This window comes from Rhipicephalus microplus, chromosome 10, assembly GCF_043290135.1.
Source record: "Rhipicephalus microplus isolate Deutch F79 chromosome 10, USDA_Rmic, whole genome shotgun sequence".
NCBI lineage: Eukaryota > Metazoa > Arthropoda > Arachnida > Ixodida > Ixodidae > Rhipicephalus > Rhipicephalus microplus.
This window is the reverse complement of record NC_134709.1, coordinates 72,652,951-72,669,362: the sequence shown is the minus strand read 5'-3', so window position 1 is coordinate 72,669,362 and position 16,412 is coordinate 72,652,951. Positions and strand designations below refer to the sequence as shown.

Sequence of the window (16,412 nt, the reverse complement as noted above, 5' to 3'; positions counted from 1 at the left end):
TGGCATGTCCTTTGTGGTGCCTCGACCAGCCGCAAGTACGTCTAGAAATTCCGGGAATCAAAAAGAAACGCAATCACTCCAGAGTAGCATTGAAGCAAGCAACACCGCTATTATTACATGAGTTGTACTTGGACCGAACCCAGATATACAGTGATGGGTCCGTCTCGTCCAGCAGCTCATCAGGTGCCGACTGCAGCAATGACAATAACGTCTGCAGCAATGACAATCAAATTTCAGTTGTCGCATAAGACTACGTCTACGGCATCAGAGCTTGCTGCTATAAGGGCTGCTTAACAATATCTGGTTCAAGAGTGCCCAGGAAAATGGGTCATATTCTGTGATTCGAAGGCAGCCCTTTTCAGTTTGCAGTTTGCCATGCGTAGGAGGAATCATGACCAATTGGTACAAGAAAGAAGACATTGCCATCATGAAGCTCTAGCACGAGGGCATGATATTATTATCAATGGCTGCCTGGAGATATCGATATTACCGGAAATCAATTAGCCGATGATGCAGCCCGCTCTGCCCATGAAAGAAACCGTGTGGTCCCGATTCCTCTATCAAGGAATGATGCAGCAAGACAACTTTACCTGCTGGCTCGAGATCTCACACGTACGTTCTGGTCGCCTACTAGCTGCCAAAGGTGTCCATTTTATGAACTGGATCCTTCGCTCAAGCTAAAGCTACCATCACAGCTTTCCCGCTCCGATGCGACACTGTTATGCCGCCTTTGGTTGGGTGTTGCATTTACAAAGGTGTACTCCTTTCGCATTAGTATGGCAGACACCTCTACATGCGACTTCTGCGGAGCTGAAGAGACCATCGAACACGTCCTGTGCAACTGCGCTTGCTACGACACACAGCGATGCCAGCTCCGGATGGTTTTGAATAAACTTGACCCCGGACCATTTTGTGTGCAGAAGATACTAGGACCTTGGGCATCTGCCTCAGTTGCGCACAAAGCAACTAAAGCACTGCTACTTTACCTAAAGTCAACAAACTTGAGCGACCGCCTGTAGACTGTGTGTGCTCCCCGAGTGTGCTCGAGATTGTGTGTACCTTCTCATCTCTCTGCAACCTCTTTTCTCTTCTTTATCCCTTCCCCAGTGCAGGGTAGCAAACCGGATGCGCGTCTGGTTAACCTCCCTGCCTTTCCTTGCATCTTTATATATATCTCTCTCTCCACTATATTGGAAATATTTGTTTTTTTTTCGTAATAGAAATTTCCCTACCTTAGGAATCTTTCGACAGCGTTACATGCCCTGAGTACAAAAGGCAATATCACAGGCGTTCGCCCACATCTCTGTTCATCTGTTTTTTTAATTGCGAGCTTGTTTAGCTAGCAGTGACTACACCTACCAAATTTCGAAAAATAAACAGTCAGGTGCCCTAGAAGTCTAATAGGTTGCACAACTCAAGACCGGCATACTAAACATGACAATCATATCAAATAGCCAAAAGGGCGGGTACGTGTAGCAGAAATTTGTGCGACTCTGTAAGAACGTCACCATCATCATAAACGGAGTATTCGGATCAGAAAGTAAAAATTTTGAATAGTCTGTGAAAAAAAATAGAATGTTAGGTAACCTCACCGACAGAAATATACAAAGAAAACGTGCAAGCGGAGGAAATTCACGACTAATGCTTCTAAAAAGAAAAGAAAACTTAAAATGAAGAAGAAAGGGAAATATTTGAGCTCAGCATTTCAGGGAAACCGTCGCAGTCAGCGTCTTGTTGACTGGGGAAGTCATGTGTGTTCACGCACCCTCTTTGGTTGACGAAAGAGATGTCAGTAGCAGCAGACGCACTTTCGCTTCTTTTGTTGTTGTTGCTTCTTTGACACTCAAGCTGACGCGGGAAAGCTGTTCTCTTCTATCGAGTGTTCCTTTAACGTCGGTGCAGTCAGGGCAATAAGTTGTACTTACGCAGCTTTTTCTACACATGTATGCGTATGTAATCAGTTTTTCATTAAAATAGAATAAAACCAGTTGCTGATGGTGTATATTGAATTTCATTTTGTGGATTTTTCTCGCTGTGCTCGCAAAATTTTCTGCTCGGGAGTAACAGTGCTCCTATTTTTGCTTCTAGGCGAAAAGGGCAGACGGAGTGACGGCTTGCTTTTGGGGTCGGTGGGGTAAGTTTTCGTCTGGAGACACTCTCAGCGCAGCGTAGCTTGTTTTATATATATACATATATATATGATGAGAACTGTACAAAATATAGGAAGGAGAACAGGTCAGTTGTTAGCACTGCAATCCTCGCATCGGCGGTGGGGCGCCATCTCTAGAGAGCTTAAGCCCAACAAAGTGCAGGTGGCATGGACACAAGTAGAAACCAACTTGAAGGTTACAAGCCATTGTGTGCCAACCATATAAGCTACAGCTGTTTACCTTTCTTTAGCCACATCGTCCTACGCAATCTAGACTTTTAACGGAGAACAACCATAATTATGAATAATGAAACATGAAGGAATGACAAAAGGAAATTACGTATAAATAACCGTGGGTCTATATGTCATGCTGTTTTTCAGTGTATACGGAGCGTGCACATGTATTCACGTTCAGTAGCAGGCCCACTACGTTAAAAGACATGCTTGTATTACTCCGTTTTCATCGCAATAGTGATATTGTGAACGTCTCAAATCCCCCTGTACATGAACATAATTGCTAGGTATAGTAGTGCTAGGAAACAATGCTATGAATATCGATAATTGGAGGCCAAGAAAGACAATGCTTTGTGTGTTTGCTCACACTTTCGTCTCTTTCCTTCAACTGTTTTCTTGTCCGCCTCGGCTAAACAGTGGCTATGGTCCTTGGCTGCTGACCCAAAGGTCGCAGGTGACCAAAAGGTCAGAAAAATCGTTCGATCGCCGCCGAAGCATTCGCATTTTGATGTAGCCAAAATGGCAGAGGCCCATGTACTGTGCGCTGTCAGTGCATGTTAAAGGACACTGATGGGGGAGATTTTTGCCGCCCTCCACTAAGGCATCTCTCATAATGATATGTTGGTTTTTGTACGTTAAACCCCAGATATCATTATTTCTTATTACAAATGTTTCATTGGTAAGTGATATACTATCGCCAAGATAACGACAAAACTTCAGTTATCGTGCCACAATAGGAACAGTAGAGAACCAAGACTGGGCACTCAGCGAGAACAATAGAGTTGCAGGTACCAAAAATTAGGAAATGCAGCCTTATAGGCAGCTTCAAGCCAGCTGGAGTGACGAAAATGGGAAGGTCGTGGAGAATGAATGCAATCAGCTCGCACAGAGTATGGTAACATTCAGGGGCGAACCCCCTTACGCCGTGGGTCGTACGTCCCGTGTCGTCGTAGTCGTAGTAGTAGCCAGTTGCATTGCATTGCATGTCAATAAAAACGTGTCACAGCATATCCGCGGATTGAAATGGTGAAATGGACGAAGCGTTCATTAGTCAGTCTGTGCTTCCATGCATCCGTCCGTGCGCCAGTCTGTCCGTGCGTCCGGCCATCCGTCAGTCCATCCATGCGTCCACATTGACCCAGTCGTCATCATTCACCCCGTGGATATGCTGTGCATTCATTTTATCATTGGAGGAGGCATTCATCCGGCAGTACACCTCAGGCAGGCTGGGGATGATAATGAAGATGGTGGTAAAGCAATAGTAGGTCTACAAATCTCCTTCATGTTTGAAAAACGATTCATTACAGACTTTAGCTGGTGTTGACAAATGATAAAAAAAATTAATCACATACCTAACTTCAGAGTCCCCGCATGTTTGAGGGCTGCTCAAACACAAAGTCTTGTGCATACATGTGCGTTCGTCCGTATTTTCTTTGTGTTTGAGCTGAGCACTTTCAGTGTCGACCTGTGACAGTTCTGAGTTCACCTCGTGTACGTTTTTTTTTGCGTGTGTCCTTTTTGCTTCAAGAACATGCTTCAACTTTCGAGCGGCTTCCAGTTGTTCTCTGCACCATACTATTTGTCGCTATATCATTCATTACTTCAAGAATGTGGTGAAACAATGCACAATTATCGCTGGACTACCCTGTGCAGAAACGCTTCACTTTCTTTTTCCTATACCGGCTGATTGCCACGAAAGAGTGATCAAGCACGTTTTTCTTTATTTCAAAAGGTCTCAAGAAGTCGGGATTCTTTGAGATTATACCATATAAAGCCTGGGTCATGAATGCTAAGCGCAAAATGCACCTCATTGTTTGAGAAGGTTCGTGATTATTGCAGATCATTCTGCCGAAACTGCGCTCAAGACGTGAAAACTCGCGATTATTTTAGAGCTCCCGCAAATACTAGTAATAAGGCAGGAATATTCTGCAGCACATGTATTAATGTCACAAGTCAATCCGTCCACGGATTGACAATGTACTCGACTGCCTACATGGGTCATCCTACTTTTCATCTATTGACTTACGATCAGGATACTGGCAGATTTCTGTCGATCATCGAGACCGTGAGAAAACCGCATTCATTACAGCGGTTTGACTTTTCCAGTTCAAGGTTATGCAACTCGGATTGTGTAATGTCCCAGCTACATTTGAAAGGATGATGTACTCTCCTGCGTGGATACAAATGATCCACACGCCTGTGCTATCTCGATGACGTCATCGTATTTTCACTTACAGTTGAAAGCCACCTTAGCTGCCTATCGACTGTTCTTGAGGTTTTCCGGACAGCAGAACTTCAGCTCAACTCTTCCAAATATCGCTTTGGCCGTCGGGAAATCACTGTGCCGGGCCACCTTGTCAGTGCTCGAGGCGTGCAACCTCATCCTGAGAAACTTAGATTTGTCAAAGATTTTCCCATGCCACGTTCTCCAAAAGATGTACACAGTTCTATCGGCCTCTGTTCTTACTTTCGACGTTTTGTGAAGAATTTTGCTGACCTTGCCCGACCACTTACGGAACACTGAAGAAGGACATGCTTTTTTATTGGGGTACTGACCAAGCAACTGCCTTCAGCACCCTTACAAGATTACTTACTTACCCACCCATCTTGGCCAGTTTCGACCCGTCAGCCCATAGTGAAGTTCATACCGATGCCAGCGGACATGGAATCGGTGCTGTTATCGCCCAACGGCAAGGAGGACAGGATCGTGTCATCGCTTATGCCAGTCGCCTCCTTTCTCCTTCGGAGAGCAAGATTTCCATCACAGAGCGTGAGTGCCTCACACTAGTTCGGGCAGCCGGAAAATTTCAACCATACTTGTTTGGCAGCACCTTTTGGGTTTTACGGATCACCATGCTTTCTGCTGGCTGTCGTCCCTTAAAGACCCAACTGGATGACTTGGTCATTGGGCCTTAAAACTCCAAGAATACAGCTTTGACTTGGCATACGAATCTCGCCTAATCCACCAGGATGCCGGCTTTCTATCCCGTCACCCCGTGGACCCACCCGACCTTTCAGCACATGATTCTGACCCCAGTGTCTTCGCCATGTCTGCTTTCACCGACATACGCAAGGAACAGCTCAGCGATATCCACTTGCGGTCTATCATGCAGTCTACGTTTGCCCCACGTAGACTGGTTGCTACACTTGTTCGTTCTATGCGATTGCATTCTTTACTGACGCAACACCAGCGCCGAGGGACCAGAGTTACTACTCGTAGTTCCTGCGACACTCCGTTCCGCTGTTCTTGACCAGCTTCACGACGCCCCAACCGCTGGACATCTCAGGGTAACGCGCCCGTACCATCAAGTTTGGCGTAGATTCTTCTGGCCAGGCCATTAACGTTCTGGGCGCCGATACTTTGCGGCTTGTGAGTCCTGCTCGCGCTCCAAACATTGCACCTTGCCACCAGATGGTCTGCTCCGACCAATAGACATACCCATCGTCCTCTTCTACCGCGTCGGTCTTGATCTCGTTGGACCATTTCCTACTTCTCTTACTGGAAACAAGTGGATAGCCGTGACCACTGACTGCACCACAAAATACGCTATGACATGAGCGCTACCAACATGCTGTGCCACTAAAGTTCCGCACTTCTTGCTTCATGACGTAATTCTTCCCCATGGCGCTCCTCCATAGCTGTTGACCGATTATGGTCGCTAATTTCTTTCAAAAGTAGTAAGTGACATCCTTCGCTCGTGTTCGACACGTCACACGCTAACTACGGCCTACCACCCACATACAAATGGTCTTACCGAGCGCCTAAATGGTACCTTGACAACAATTATCTCCGTGTACGTTTCCAAAGATCACCTTGATTGGGATAGTACTCTGCCTTATATGACATTCGCATACAATTCGTCACGCCACGACACCGCTGGCTCCCCCCCCCCCTTCTATTTATTGTTCGGCCGCCATCCAGCGTTACCTTTCGAGACGCTTCTCCCATCAACTCCGCAAACGGTTACAGAGTACGCCCGGGATGCCACTGCTCGGGCTCAAGTGGCCCGCGAAATCGCACGGGAACGTCTTCTTGGCTCGCAGCTCTCTCATAAGGCTCGCAACGATAGCCATCACAGAGAAGTTTCCTACTTTCCTGGTTCATTGGTCCTCTTCTGGACACCATGCCGCCACATTGGCACCTCTTCGAAGCTCCTATCTCGCTTCTCGGGGCCTTACAAGCTTTTACACCGGCTTACTGAGATCACATATGAGATCGCTCTGTTGCACAGTCAGTCGTCGTCGTCCGCACCCGCTACTGACATCGCCCACGTGTCCCGTCTGAAACCATACATCTCCGCATATGATGCTATTCTCATTTAGGCGCCGAGACCGCGCTACCGCTGGCAGGGGGTTATATGTTACATGAGATCGGCAACGAGAGAGCATCAGGTACACGACTAAGACGATGAATGCGATTGCGCTCGTGTTGTTGTTGCTGTTGTACCTCCATCTTGGCCGCAGCTGCCTCTGACTATCCATGTATATTTTGTAAATATATTCAGTTCATTCATTCTCTCACCCCCATGACAACATTTTTACCGACGCGTTTAGCCGCTTGTCAATTCATGGACAGCCAACACTCCGTTGGCCGCTATCAGTGTCAAAGTGCTACTGTACTCTTACTTTTCGGTTACCCCCTTAGGTTCCGCCAAATTAAGTTTGATCTGACGACATGACATTATTGTCACGGGGCCATGGCGCAGATAAAGAGAACAGACTTGATGTTCAGGTTAAACTGCCTATTGGGTATAACTAGTGGCCACTTAAAACAAAAGTCAGATTGCTGCAAGACACTGGCACCTGGGGGTGGAAACTCGATACACCTCCCGTGTATTCGCTCTCGCGTGCTGATACGCAGCGGCAGCGCCGCTTTTACCACTGGCGGTTGCCGGGCATCCAACAAGAAATAAATCACGAACAAAACATTTATTTCATGAAGCCACTGGTGACGTGTAAAATAGAGAGAAAGAATAAAAGTTGATAGGAGAAAGGTTGCCGTGGAAGCCCTCTTTTCCCACTTCGCATGCAAGCGGAACGCTCTCGCGCCTTTTTTTCAGGTCCGCTGGCAAATCGGGCGATGACGTCTTTCGTAAAATTTTGTGAGTTTTTTCTTCCAAATTTTGTGCATGTGTTCTGAAGAGGCGAAATTTAAGCTGACGGATGTCTCAGTATAAGACGAAACTTAGTCGGCACAAATAAAATGAACTTTTTATTACACGTTTCGTATAGAAAAAAAACGCATACACGTAGTGTCAAATTGTCAATCTATAAAATACGCTTCAACTTACAACTGAGATACGGGCATAATGAGCACATGATTGATTAATTGATATGTAGGGTTTAACGTCCCAAAACCACCGTATGATTACAAGAGACGCCGTAATGGAGGGCTCCGGAAATTTCGACCACGTGGGGTTCTTTAACGTGCACCCCTACCTGAGCACACGGGCCTACAACATTTCCGCCTCCATCCATATTGAGCAAACATTTGACCCAGATTATTATAACCATTGCAAAAATTATCAACCATCGCGAATGGGAAAGGTAGTATTTCACTCAATCAAGTTTGTTATGCCAGAGTACATGCTTTTTCTACAGAACTTGGGTACCAAACGAGACCGAAGTTTACATTGAAGCGATCACTAGTTTTTCGAGAAAGAACGTCGCTGGAAGCAGTGTTTCGGCAAGTTGACTTGTCTTTGTCAGGGCAACGGCATTGTCATGACGAAATTAACTTCGTCAAAACATTGGCTTCACCGACATTTCTCTATAAAAATATTTAGAAGCATTCAGTCCATCGCGTGTATTTCTGTGACAGAGGTAAAGGCTCACATATTATCTAAGAGCGGCCATAAAAAGTTTATGAGCAGGAAGCAGCCTCTAATTACTTGACATCAATTGAACTACACGCCAAAAGTAAAAAAAAGCGAAAACTATGTAGCCGAGCCAACTCAAATTGAAGCCTTTCAGTCAACGCATTTTCTCAACAGGAGCTTCGCTGCCGTGTTAACCAATCAAACAAGTGACACTGCACTTCTGTCAGTCCAGTCAGGCTTGCAGAGAACTGGGTTTACTCATGTACTCGTGCAAAATCAATACTTGCTTAAATATTTGGTCCAAGTTCTTGTGCCCAACTGTTTCCTTTAGAAAACGCTGAGAAACCTTCGCGTAACAAGAAGTCATCGGGTTAGCACACCACAGAAAACATGTGTTCCCCGATTAATTCATCTTCGACGAATGCGTGGTTCATTTTTTCAGCGTAGCTCACTGCGGCTTCTGTTACCTGGCCGCCACCACTTGTTGCCTCTATCTTTCCCGTAGGGGACATGCACGTCAACCGAGTGAGATGAATGAGCGCGATTTTACTTCTGCTATCACTGAGCAAGGGGCGAGAAAGAGAGGAGACAAGCGCTATGAACTTAAGTCAATCACTTCCCGTGCTTCGCCTGACTTTAAATGAACAAAATGAGGAATCAGAAAACACATAATCTAAAAGAAAAGTTATTTACAGGGGTATCACTCTTTTTTATTTGTGAAACCTTGTGAAAGCCAATAAATGCGAACATTCACATCACCCTGATGGATTTGGGGGGGGGGGGGGGTGAACGTCCCAAAACAACGCTATGATTATGAGAGTCGCCGTAAGGGAGAGCTCCGGAAGTTTCGACTACCTGGGGTTCTTTAACGTGCGCCCAAATCTGAGCACACGGGCCTACAACATTTCCGCCTTCCTTGGAAATGCAGCCGCCGCAGCCGGAACTCGATCCCGCGACCTGCGGGCATTCACATCACCCTCACTCTGTTTGACCGGTTCTTAAGATCCCCGGCAACCACTCCGAGCATGCTCATTTCTTAAAACCAAAACTAGTGCCAAGGTTTCGGAGCATCTGCGCTGATTGAGGCAAACCTCTAAAGCGTCGGCTGTCGATCAACTGACAGCGGCGAAGCGCGGCGGCATGAATCCAGGTGTCGTCAAATATTCACGCAATATCAATGGTCTTCGCGCAAGCTCTGCGATATTCTGGAGTGCTCGCGTCTTGCGGGCAATCGTAACAGAACGATGTACAATGATCGCGAACCCTCTCGAACAATGAGGCGCAGTTGGCGCTGAGCATTCCTGATCGATGCCTTGTCCGCGACAACCGAATCAAAACAAAAGTAATGTAAGACACGCAAGTGGCAGTATATTGTGTTGGGTTGTGAATTTCGTTTTGCCTTCAGCATTACTGCTTTGTGGTATAAGGTCTAACCTGAAGTTGGCAAAAATGAAGTCTATGCTCGTTCGCTTGGTGGTTGTTGCTTGCTTGCAGTCATCTACTGCACAAGCCAGTCGTTCCCCGTAATTGTCATCATCTGTATTGTCATAGTTGTGGCGTACCCGGCATGTGCTGTGCCCCGATGGCAGAAAGATAACGCGGGCCCAGCACGCGCTTGAGTTTGAACGTCATCAGCATCATCGTGAGCAACACCTATGGTGCACGCCAACGCCACCAACGGACAAACCTTGACCTTAAGGAGCTTTGATATGAAAGCGCACACAAAAAGAAAGTTGAGCCAGCTACGCTTCTCGGACACTGATGAAACAGTGAAGCGAGTGGCCTGCAGATGGAGTAAGTGAAGTGGGTTGACGTGTAAATGAAGGAGGAATGAGGAGGAAAGAGTGGCAGGAGGGGGCAGTGGTAGGCGTAGTGGTGAGTTGTAGTAGTGTGCAGGGGGAGAGATGGGCGGAGCGTCACATATTCTTTTTGGAATTTACCCACTTTCAGTGAGTAAATGCCACTATGATCTAGAATCTATGACAGCCCTCGCACGTCAAAACTTTTACTTAAAATAGTGTCGTGGCTAGAAACTGGTGGGAACATGGCAGCACTTTTGCATTAGCAGTGGCGTGGTAAACGCGCCTAGTTTTTTGAATGTACGGTTTTTCTTATTTGCCTCCACACATGTTGACCTTGTTAGTCAGCACGCATCAGCTGCTCTTTGCGTACCCGTGTGTATTATGCAAGTTGTACATAAATAGTGAGACTCAGCTGGTTCAAGTTTTCTTTTTCCCTTGGTTGTGCATGTGAGTGGTAGGTACAATAAAGAGCAGAGAACGGCACGTGCGCCTCCCATTCAAAGATTCTTGCCGTGACAAAAATTCCTAATTCATCCATGTACCTTGGCTGTGAGTACCGACGCGCAAACACAAGGACGCCGCGAACGGCTGGTCGATACAGGGCGCGCAAGCAGCCAGAAAAATAGAGGGGTGCGTGAAATAGAACAGAGGCATTCTCGAAAACTTTTAGCGCGAACGAGACGAAGCGCAAAGAGAAAGACACAAACAGAACGGTTTGTACAGAACAGAACAGCCATGTTCTAACACCCGAAGTTTATTGAAGCGAATTTCAACCACCTTTCAAATGAACATCGCTCGCGCAGAAATTACCTGCCATCAAAGAACTCACGCAGCTTACTTAGTTCACAATCCAAAAGGCAAACAGACTGTTTGCGTCCCCTTCTTTGTGGTTCGCATTGACGATCTGAGCGTTTTCAAGAATGAAACAGTCAGACAACAATGCGCGCACCACTCTCACGTAGCGTGCACATCTACACGTCCTAAAATAATGCATTGCATATGTTAAACGCAGACTCGCTGTTTTCTGAATCGTTTACAAGTGTACTTTGTATGATAACACGGTACGTGATGTGAAAATTGAAACGTCGTGGCTGATACGTGCGTTGATATAAAAAGAGGGCGTGAGACGAGAAAGTGGCATTGTGTGTGTACGCACCTGTTAGTGATCATGAAGTTGCGAAGGACCCGCGTTTGCGAGAGGCTGTCCCTCCCTACTGCGTTTACCTCAAATCTCATTACGACTGAAGGACTGAATCGATGATTATCCGTAAAGGCGCACAGATCGGCGCGTGTTGACAGAAGCTGTGTGCTGCCGTGCCGCATTGTTTGTAGTACTCAATAGGGCTTGTGTTCTGACGGTAACTCAAATATGGCAGTATGTTACACTTCCGTGCCCAGAGGTGGTGGCTGATTTCGTGCACTCTGTTTGAGCGGTGTATACAGTCCTTCATGAAAAGTATAGGCGACATACTCTCAAATCGATCACGAGGCGATGAAGCAGCGTAAAGCTTACACGTTTAATTTAGAAGCCCTTTTAACGTGCTAAGACCACCGAATTTGCGCAAAAAGGGTACAAATTAGAAATAAAAGGTTACCTTCGCGGAGAAAAGCAAATCACGATTACGTGATTCCTTACGCGTTCCCCTAAAATGATGGGAATTTGAAGGCATCTTCTGATTTCCCTTATCAGTCGAGTGTATTGAACTTCTTGCCATTTTTCAGCAAGCTAGATCAGCCTACCTGTCACAAAGCTACAATGTCATGCGATGACGCCATTTTGTCGTCACAACTATTGGTGGCTTATGAGGTTGTGATCAAGCTTACGGCTACCGTCACTACGAAATGTTTTTCGCATATGCTGCGTACGCTTGAACGCCGTGTATGGTCACTTCTGTTTCATGTGGTATTTAGGACTACGGAGTCAACAAAAAAAGGGGGGAAACTTGAATTTTTGAGCATATCACGCAAATGAAAGACCTGCTTACCAAACAAAACGACCATCTGCTTCGTGCTCTATGAAAGTTGTTAAATGCGCGTTGAGCCCCCCCCCCCCCCCGTCCCGTTCGTAGAATCATTATGAAATACCACAACGTATTTGTTTCATTGACAAATTAGAACATGCACGACTTTATGCCTCAAAATGTGGGGTGCAATAACAAAGTTCCGAAATGAACAATGCAGTTGAGCTTGTAGCAATATGAAGAAGAAAAAATACTTAGTTGAATAGGGGCAACGCTATAAGCCCTCCTACATACAGTCTACGTGTGCAATATGAGCACCAACTACAAGACAAATTTGTTAAGGTCAAACGTGTTGGCAGATCTGTGGTTGCTATATTTACGCAATTTAGCAAGACCTGGTCGCACGCATCATTACAATACATTTGGAAGAATTGATTGATACGTGTGCTCTAACGTCTCAAAATCACCGTATGATTATGTGAGATATGACATAATGGAGGGTTCCAGAAATATCGACCACCTAGGGTTTGCCCCTCCAAGCGCCCGTGCGTCGATCAGTTTGTCACTCACACTAGCTTCACCTGCTGAGTGAGGCATACAACTAGGTGCATACAATCTGGTCACAAGAAGATATGCATGAAGAGACCCACGGCTTTCGGAGCTTCGCCTCTGAAAATCGGTAATATTCACGAGTCTTCCTCCACGGATACTGTTGAAGAAGTGACGGGCTCGCAATGCGTACTCAGTGCGCACAGACGCGCTGAAAAGCTCCAAGGCGTGACGTGCGCCAGCAGCCGTGTATGTTATTTTAAATTTCCCCCGTATGTATTGCTTGTGCTTATACATTCATCGCCATTGCAGTCTCACACTTACAGATAAAGTATTGTAGCCAAACACATTGATTGAACCTTGTTAGAAACTGTTATATATTTCCGTCACAAGGGAATGAGTAGTTCCAAATAGCTCGCTAGGTGCATCCCTCTCAGTGGTTGTCTGGTGGCCCTGGTGATTTAATGTTGACCCGAAGGCCACGGTATCGAATGTCAGCCGTATTTGGATGAAGAGCAACTGAAGGCCCGTGCACTTGTCTTCAGCTTTATGTTAAAGAACACTAGGTGGTCGAAATTTCCAGAGCTCTCGACTACGCCGTCTCACAACGTCACGTGGATTCGGGTCGTCAAACCCCAACGAATTCATTCCTGAGTAGAGAGAGATATATATGACATGAAGAAAGGCAGGGACGTAAACCACACTACATTGGCAAATAGCGGCAGCGACCGTGTTTGCACAGGATTTCATTGGATCTACAGCAACACATAGCTTACTACCTTTAGGCACACTTGCTCTAAAGCGCGCATGCTGCAGAAGAGCTTTCCACAAACCAAATGGTGGCTAGCGGCCGGGTGCTCGTGAAAAAAGTAGACCTCGAAAAGAAACGCTGAACCTATGAGCAAATAAAATATTTACCGGTGTCCACACTGGTCGAAGCTTGGGGTGAAAAGCTTGGTAGCGGAGCGTACGTCGTGCATGGTGGTTGAGACGAACAGTCGTTAACGTTCTCACTTATAGCTCTGGCCTTGACGTCTTCCATGCCGCGTTTGAAGCGATGCTCCGCAAAGTTGACGCTAATAGGAATGTACCACCCCCAATCAGGTGAGAGCGCTCGAGGTGGCGTTCGCCACGCTCCCATAAGTGCGATTGAAGTAAGCGCCGCCTGGAGGGTAATTAAAATGCGCAGTCAAGAAGCGGCCGGCTGTAGTCGGCGCATGCGCTGCGAAAGAAAGGGTCACGTAGGAGATTCGTCCGTGTCCGTTTATATCTGATAACGCTTGAGATAGCAGTGGACAGTTTTTCGTAGTTCGAGGACTGCGGGCAGTTTGACATGTGCAGATGGTGGTGGTGGTAAAAAACATTTATTTCAGGAAAAGTCTACTAGAGAGTGCCGACGTGGCACATCGGCGTGCTAGAGTGACAAGGCCCTATTCCGGGACGCCAGTGGAGCCGGAAGCTGCCCGTGCGCGCTCCACCAAGGAGCGTTGTGCAGCCAAGGAAGAGCAGCCGAGCAGGTGCTCCTCCCAGGCCTCTCTAGTTGGGATAGGAAAAGGGGATGAGAAAGGGACGGGATTAACTGGGCACGATGCTACGACGTGATATGTGTCGGCGAGGACATGACAGGTCGAGCAGGTGCCATTGATTTCCGGCAAAAAGTGCCTGGCGACCGCCGGACTGATAAAGGTGTTCGTCTGCAGGCGGCGTAGCAGTCGTTCGTCCGCTTTCTCCAAACCGCGTGCGGGATCCGGGTAGAGGCGGCGCGAAGCCCGGTAATAAGTCAAAATTTCGCAAAAGCGTGTCAGGTTGGTATTGCCACATTCCGTCTCGGGACATGGAGAGGCAACTGCCCGGACAAGAGAAGCGCGGGCAGCGGCATTTGCCGCCTCGTTGCCGGGTAGCCCCGAGTGGCCTGGGGTCCAGACTATACGAATGGGATGAGGGTTAAAGCACCAAGAGGATGCCTGTAGTAGGCTAGCCGCTAGCGGGGCAATGGAACCCTGAAGGTACTGAGAACAGGCCGAGCGCGAGTCCGTCAGGATGGTGCGAAAGGCAGAGTGAGAGGCGGCCACAGCTATGGCAACCTCTTCAGCGTGCGTTACTGTGTCTGTTCGAAAGGAGAGGCCATCGACGTGTTTGCCCTCTGTAATCACGGCAACCGTGAAGTGACCCGAGGGGGAGGGACCCGAGATGTCCACGTAGAAAACACCAGGACGATCGGAGTGTCGCGTATGAAGGGCCGCGGCGCGTGCTAGTCTACGGCCAGGATGGAGGTCGGGGTTCATATTACGGGGTAGAGGTTCCACCCATAGGATTTGACGCCAGAGCTCTGGTACCGGCTGCAGAGGGTCTTGGTCAGATATCGGGTTAAGGCCAAGTCTGTGTAGAAGACGGCGCCCTGAAGGCGTCTGCGACAGTCGATTGATTTGGTTAACGCGATGAGCTTCGCGCATCTCTGCAAAGGTGTTGTGTACCCCCAGAGCCGCGAATCGGCTGTTGGAAGTTGCAATAGGTAGGTCCAGAGTGCGTTTTTATACTGAACGAAGAAGGACGTCCAGCTGGTGCTCGTGTCGACGACGCACACGAAGGTAAGGCAAGGCGTAGAGGACGCGACTGGTCACAAACGCGTGGGCCAATCGGAGGGACTGAGACCCGCGGAGGCCGCCACGCTTGGTAGAAACTCGCCGTATCATGCGGCTCACCTGTTCGCTGGTACGTCTGAGGCCTGCTATTGTGCCCTTTGGATCCAAGGACGATGTGAGGTGAAGGCCGAGAACCCGAATATTTTGCACTGACGGGACGGGCCCGGACGGAAAAAAAATTTGAGGCGGCGGTAGCGGAGAGACTGAAAGAAGAGCCGATTTAGCTGGAGAGCACTCCAGGCCGCATGAACCAGCGTAGGTGTCCACCAGAAGGGCAGCCTTTTGCAGGCGTTCTTCGATTTGCGCTAAGGAGCCGGTGTTGGCCCAGATTGTGATATCGTCCGCATATAATGCGTGCTGTATTCCCTTGACCTCGCTTAGAAGAGAGGGGAGGTTCATCATCGCCAGGTTAAAAAGCAGAGGAGACAGGAGTGCCCCTTGAGGTGTACCCCGCGTGCCTTATAAGTACGGGCCGTGTTCGGTAGAATTAAGGCGAATGAAGGCGGTGCGATGTGATAGAAAGGCACGAATGTAGCTGAAAGTCTTCTGCCCGCAGTTTGTGGTGGACAGGTTAGTGAGTATAAGGCTGTGTTTGACGTTGTCAAACGCCCCGCGGAGATCGAGAGCGAGCACGGCTTTATCGTTATGGCGCATATTAGTCGGCTCTATGATATTGTGTTGAAGCTGGAGCAGGACGTCCTGCGCCGACAGATGCGGGCGAAAGCCAAACACCGTGTTGGCAAAGGTCCTCCTGGCCTCCAAGTAGGCGGAAAGGCGTGCGCGAATCATGGTTTCCATGAGTTTGCCTGCGCAAGACGTAAGTGAGATGGGTCTCAGTGCCTCAATACTAACGGACTTTGCCGATTTTGGTATGAATGTCACGACCGATGTGGTCCGTTCCGTTGGAAGCGGAGAGCCGTCCCACATCGAATTTATAAGGTGGAGTAGCGAGAGGTGTGCTTGGTCGGGAAGATTTGCCAGGAGCGACACTGTTATTCCGTCGCGTCCAGGGGCCGTGCCCCGTCGCATTTTCGTGAGTGCAAATCGTAAATCGAAAAGCGTGTATGGGGCGTCGAGGTCGGTGTTAGGGGCGCCGGAATACGTATATGCTGGGCCTGCGGGATCAATTGTGCGGCAGATGTAGCGGTCACAAAGTTCTCGCGCGAGTTCATCCGTAGTGCCCTAAAAGGCATACAGAGCACGGTGGAGCTGGCGTTGCGTTTCTCCCCTGGTGGTGGAGGGATCGAGAAGGCTTC

The 16,412-nt window shown here is 48.0% G+C and overlaps 1 protein-coding gene across 11 annotated transcripts in view; it reads right to left on the bottom strand.

The window, feature by feature from the left end:
* The window catches only part of LOC142774765 (uncharacterized), a 227,308-nt gene extending 213,645 nt beyond the window's left edge, over positions 1 to 13,663 (bottom strand). For all 11 annotated transcript variants that reach the window (XR_012886552.1, XR_012886550.1, XR_012886549.1 and 8 more), the window contains exon 1: positions 13,433 to 13,663. Coding sequence is in view for 1 of the 11 variants with exons in the window: in XM_075875801.1 (XP_075731916.1) it covers positions 13,433 to 13,655 (223 nt within the window). In the remaining 10 variants the exon portion in view is untranslated. The remainder of the gene's footprint in view (positions 1 to 13,432) is intronic.
* Between the last annotated feature and the right edge of the window lie 2,749 nt (positions 13,664 to 16,412).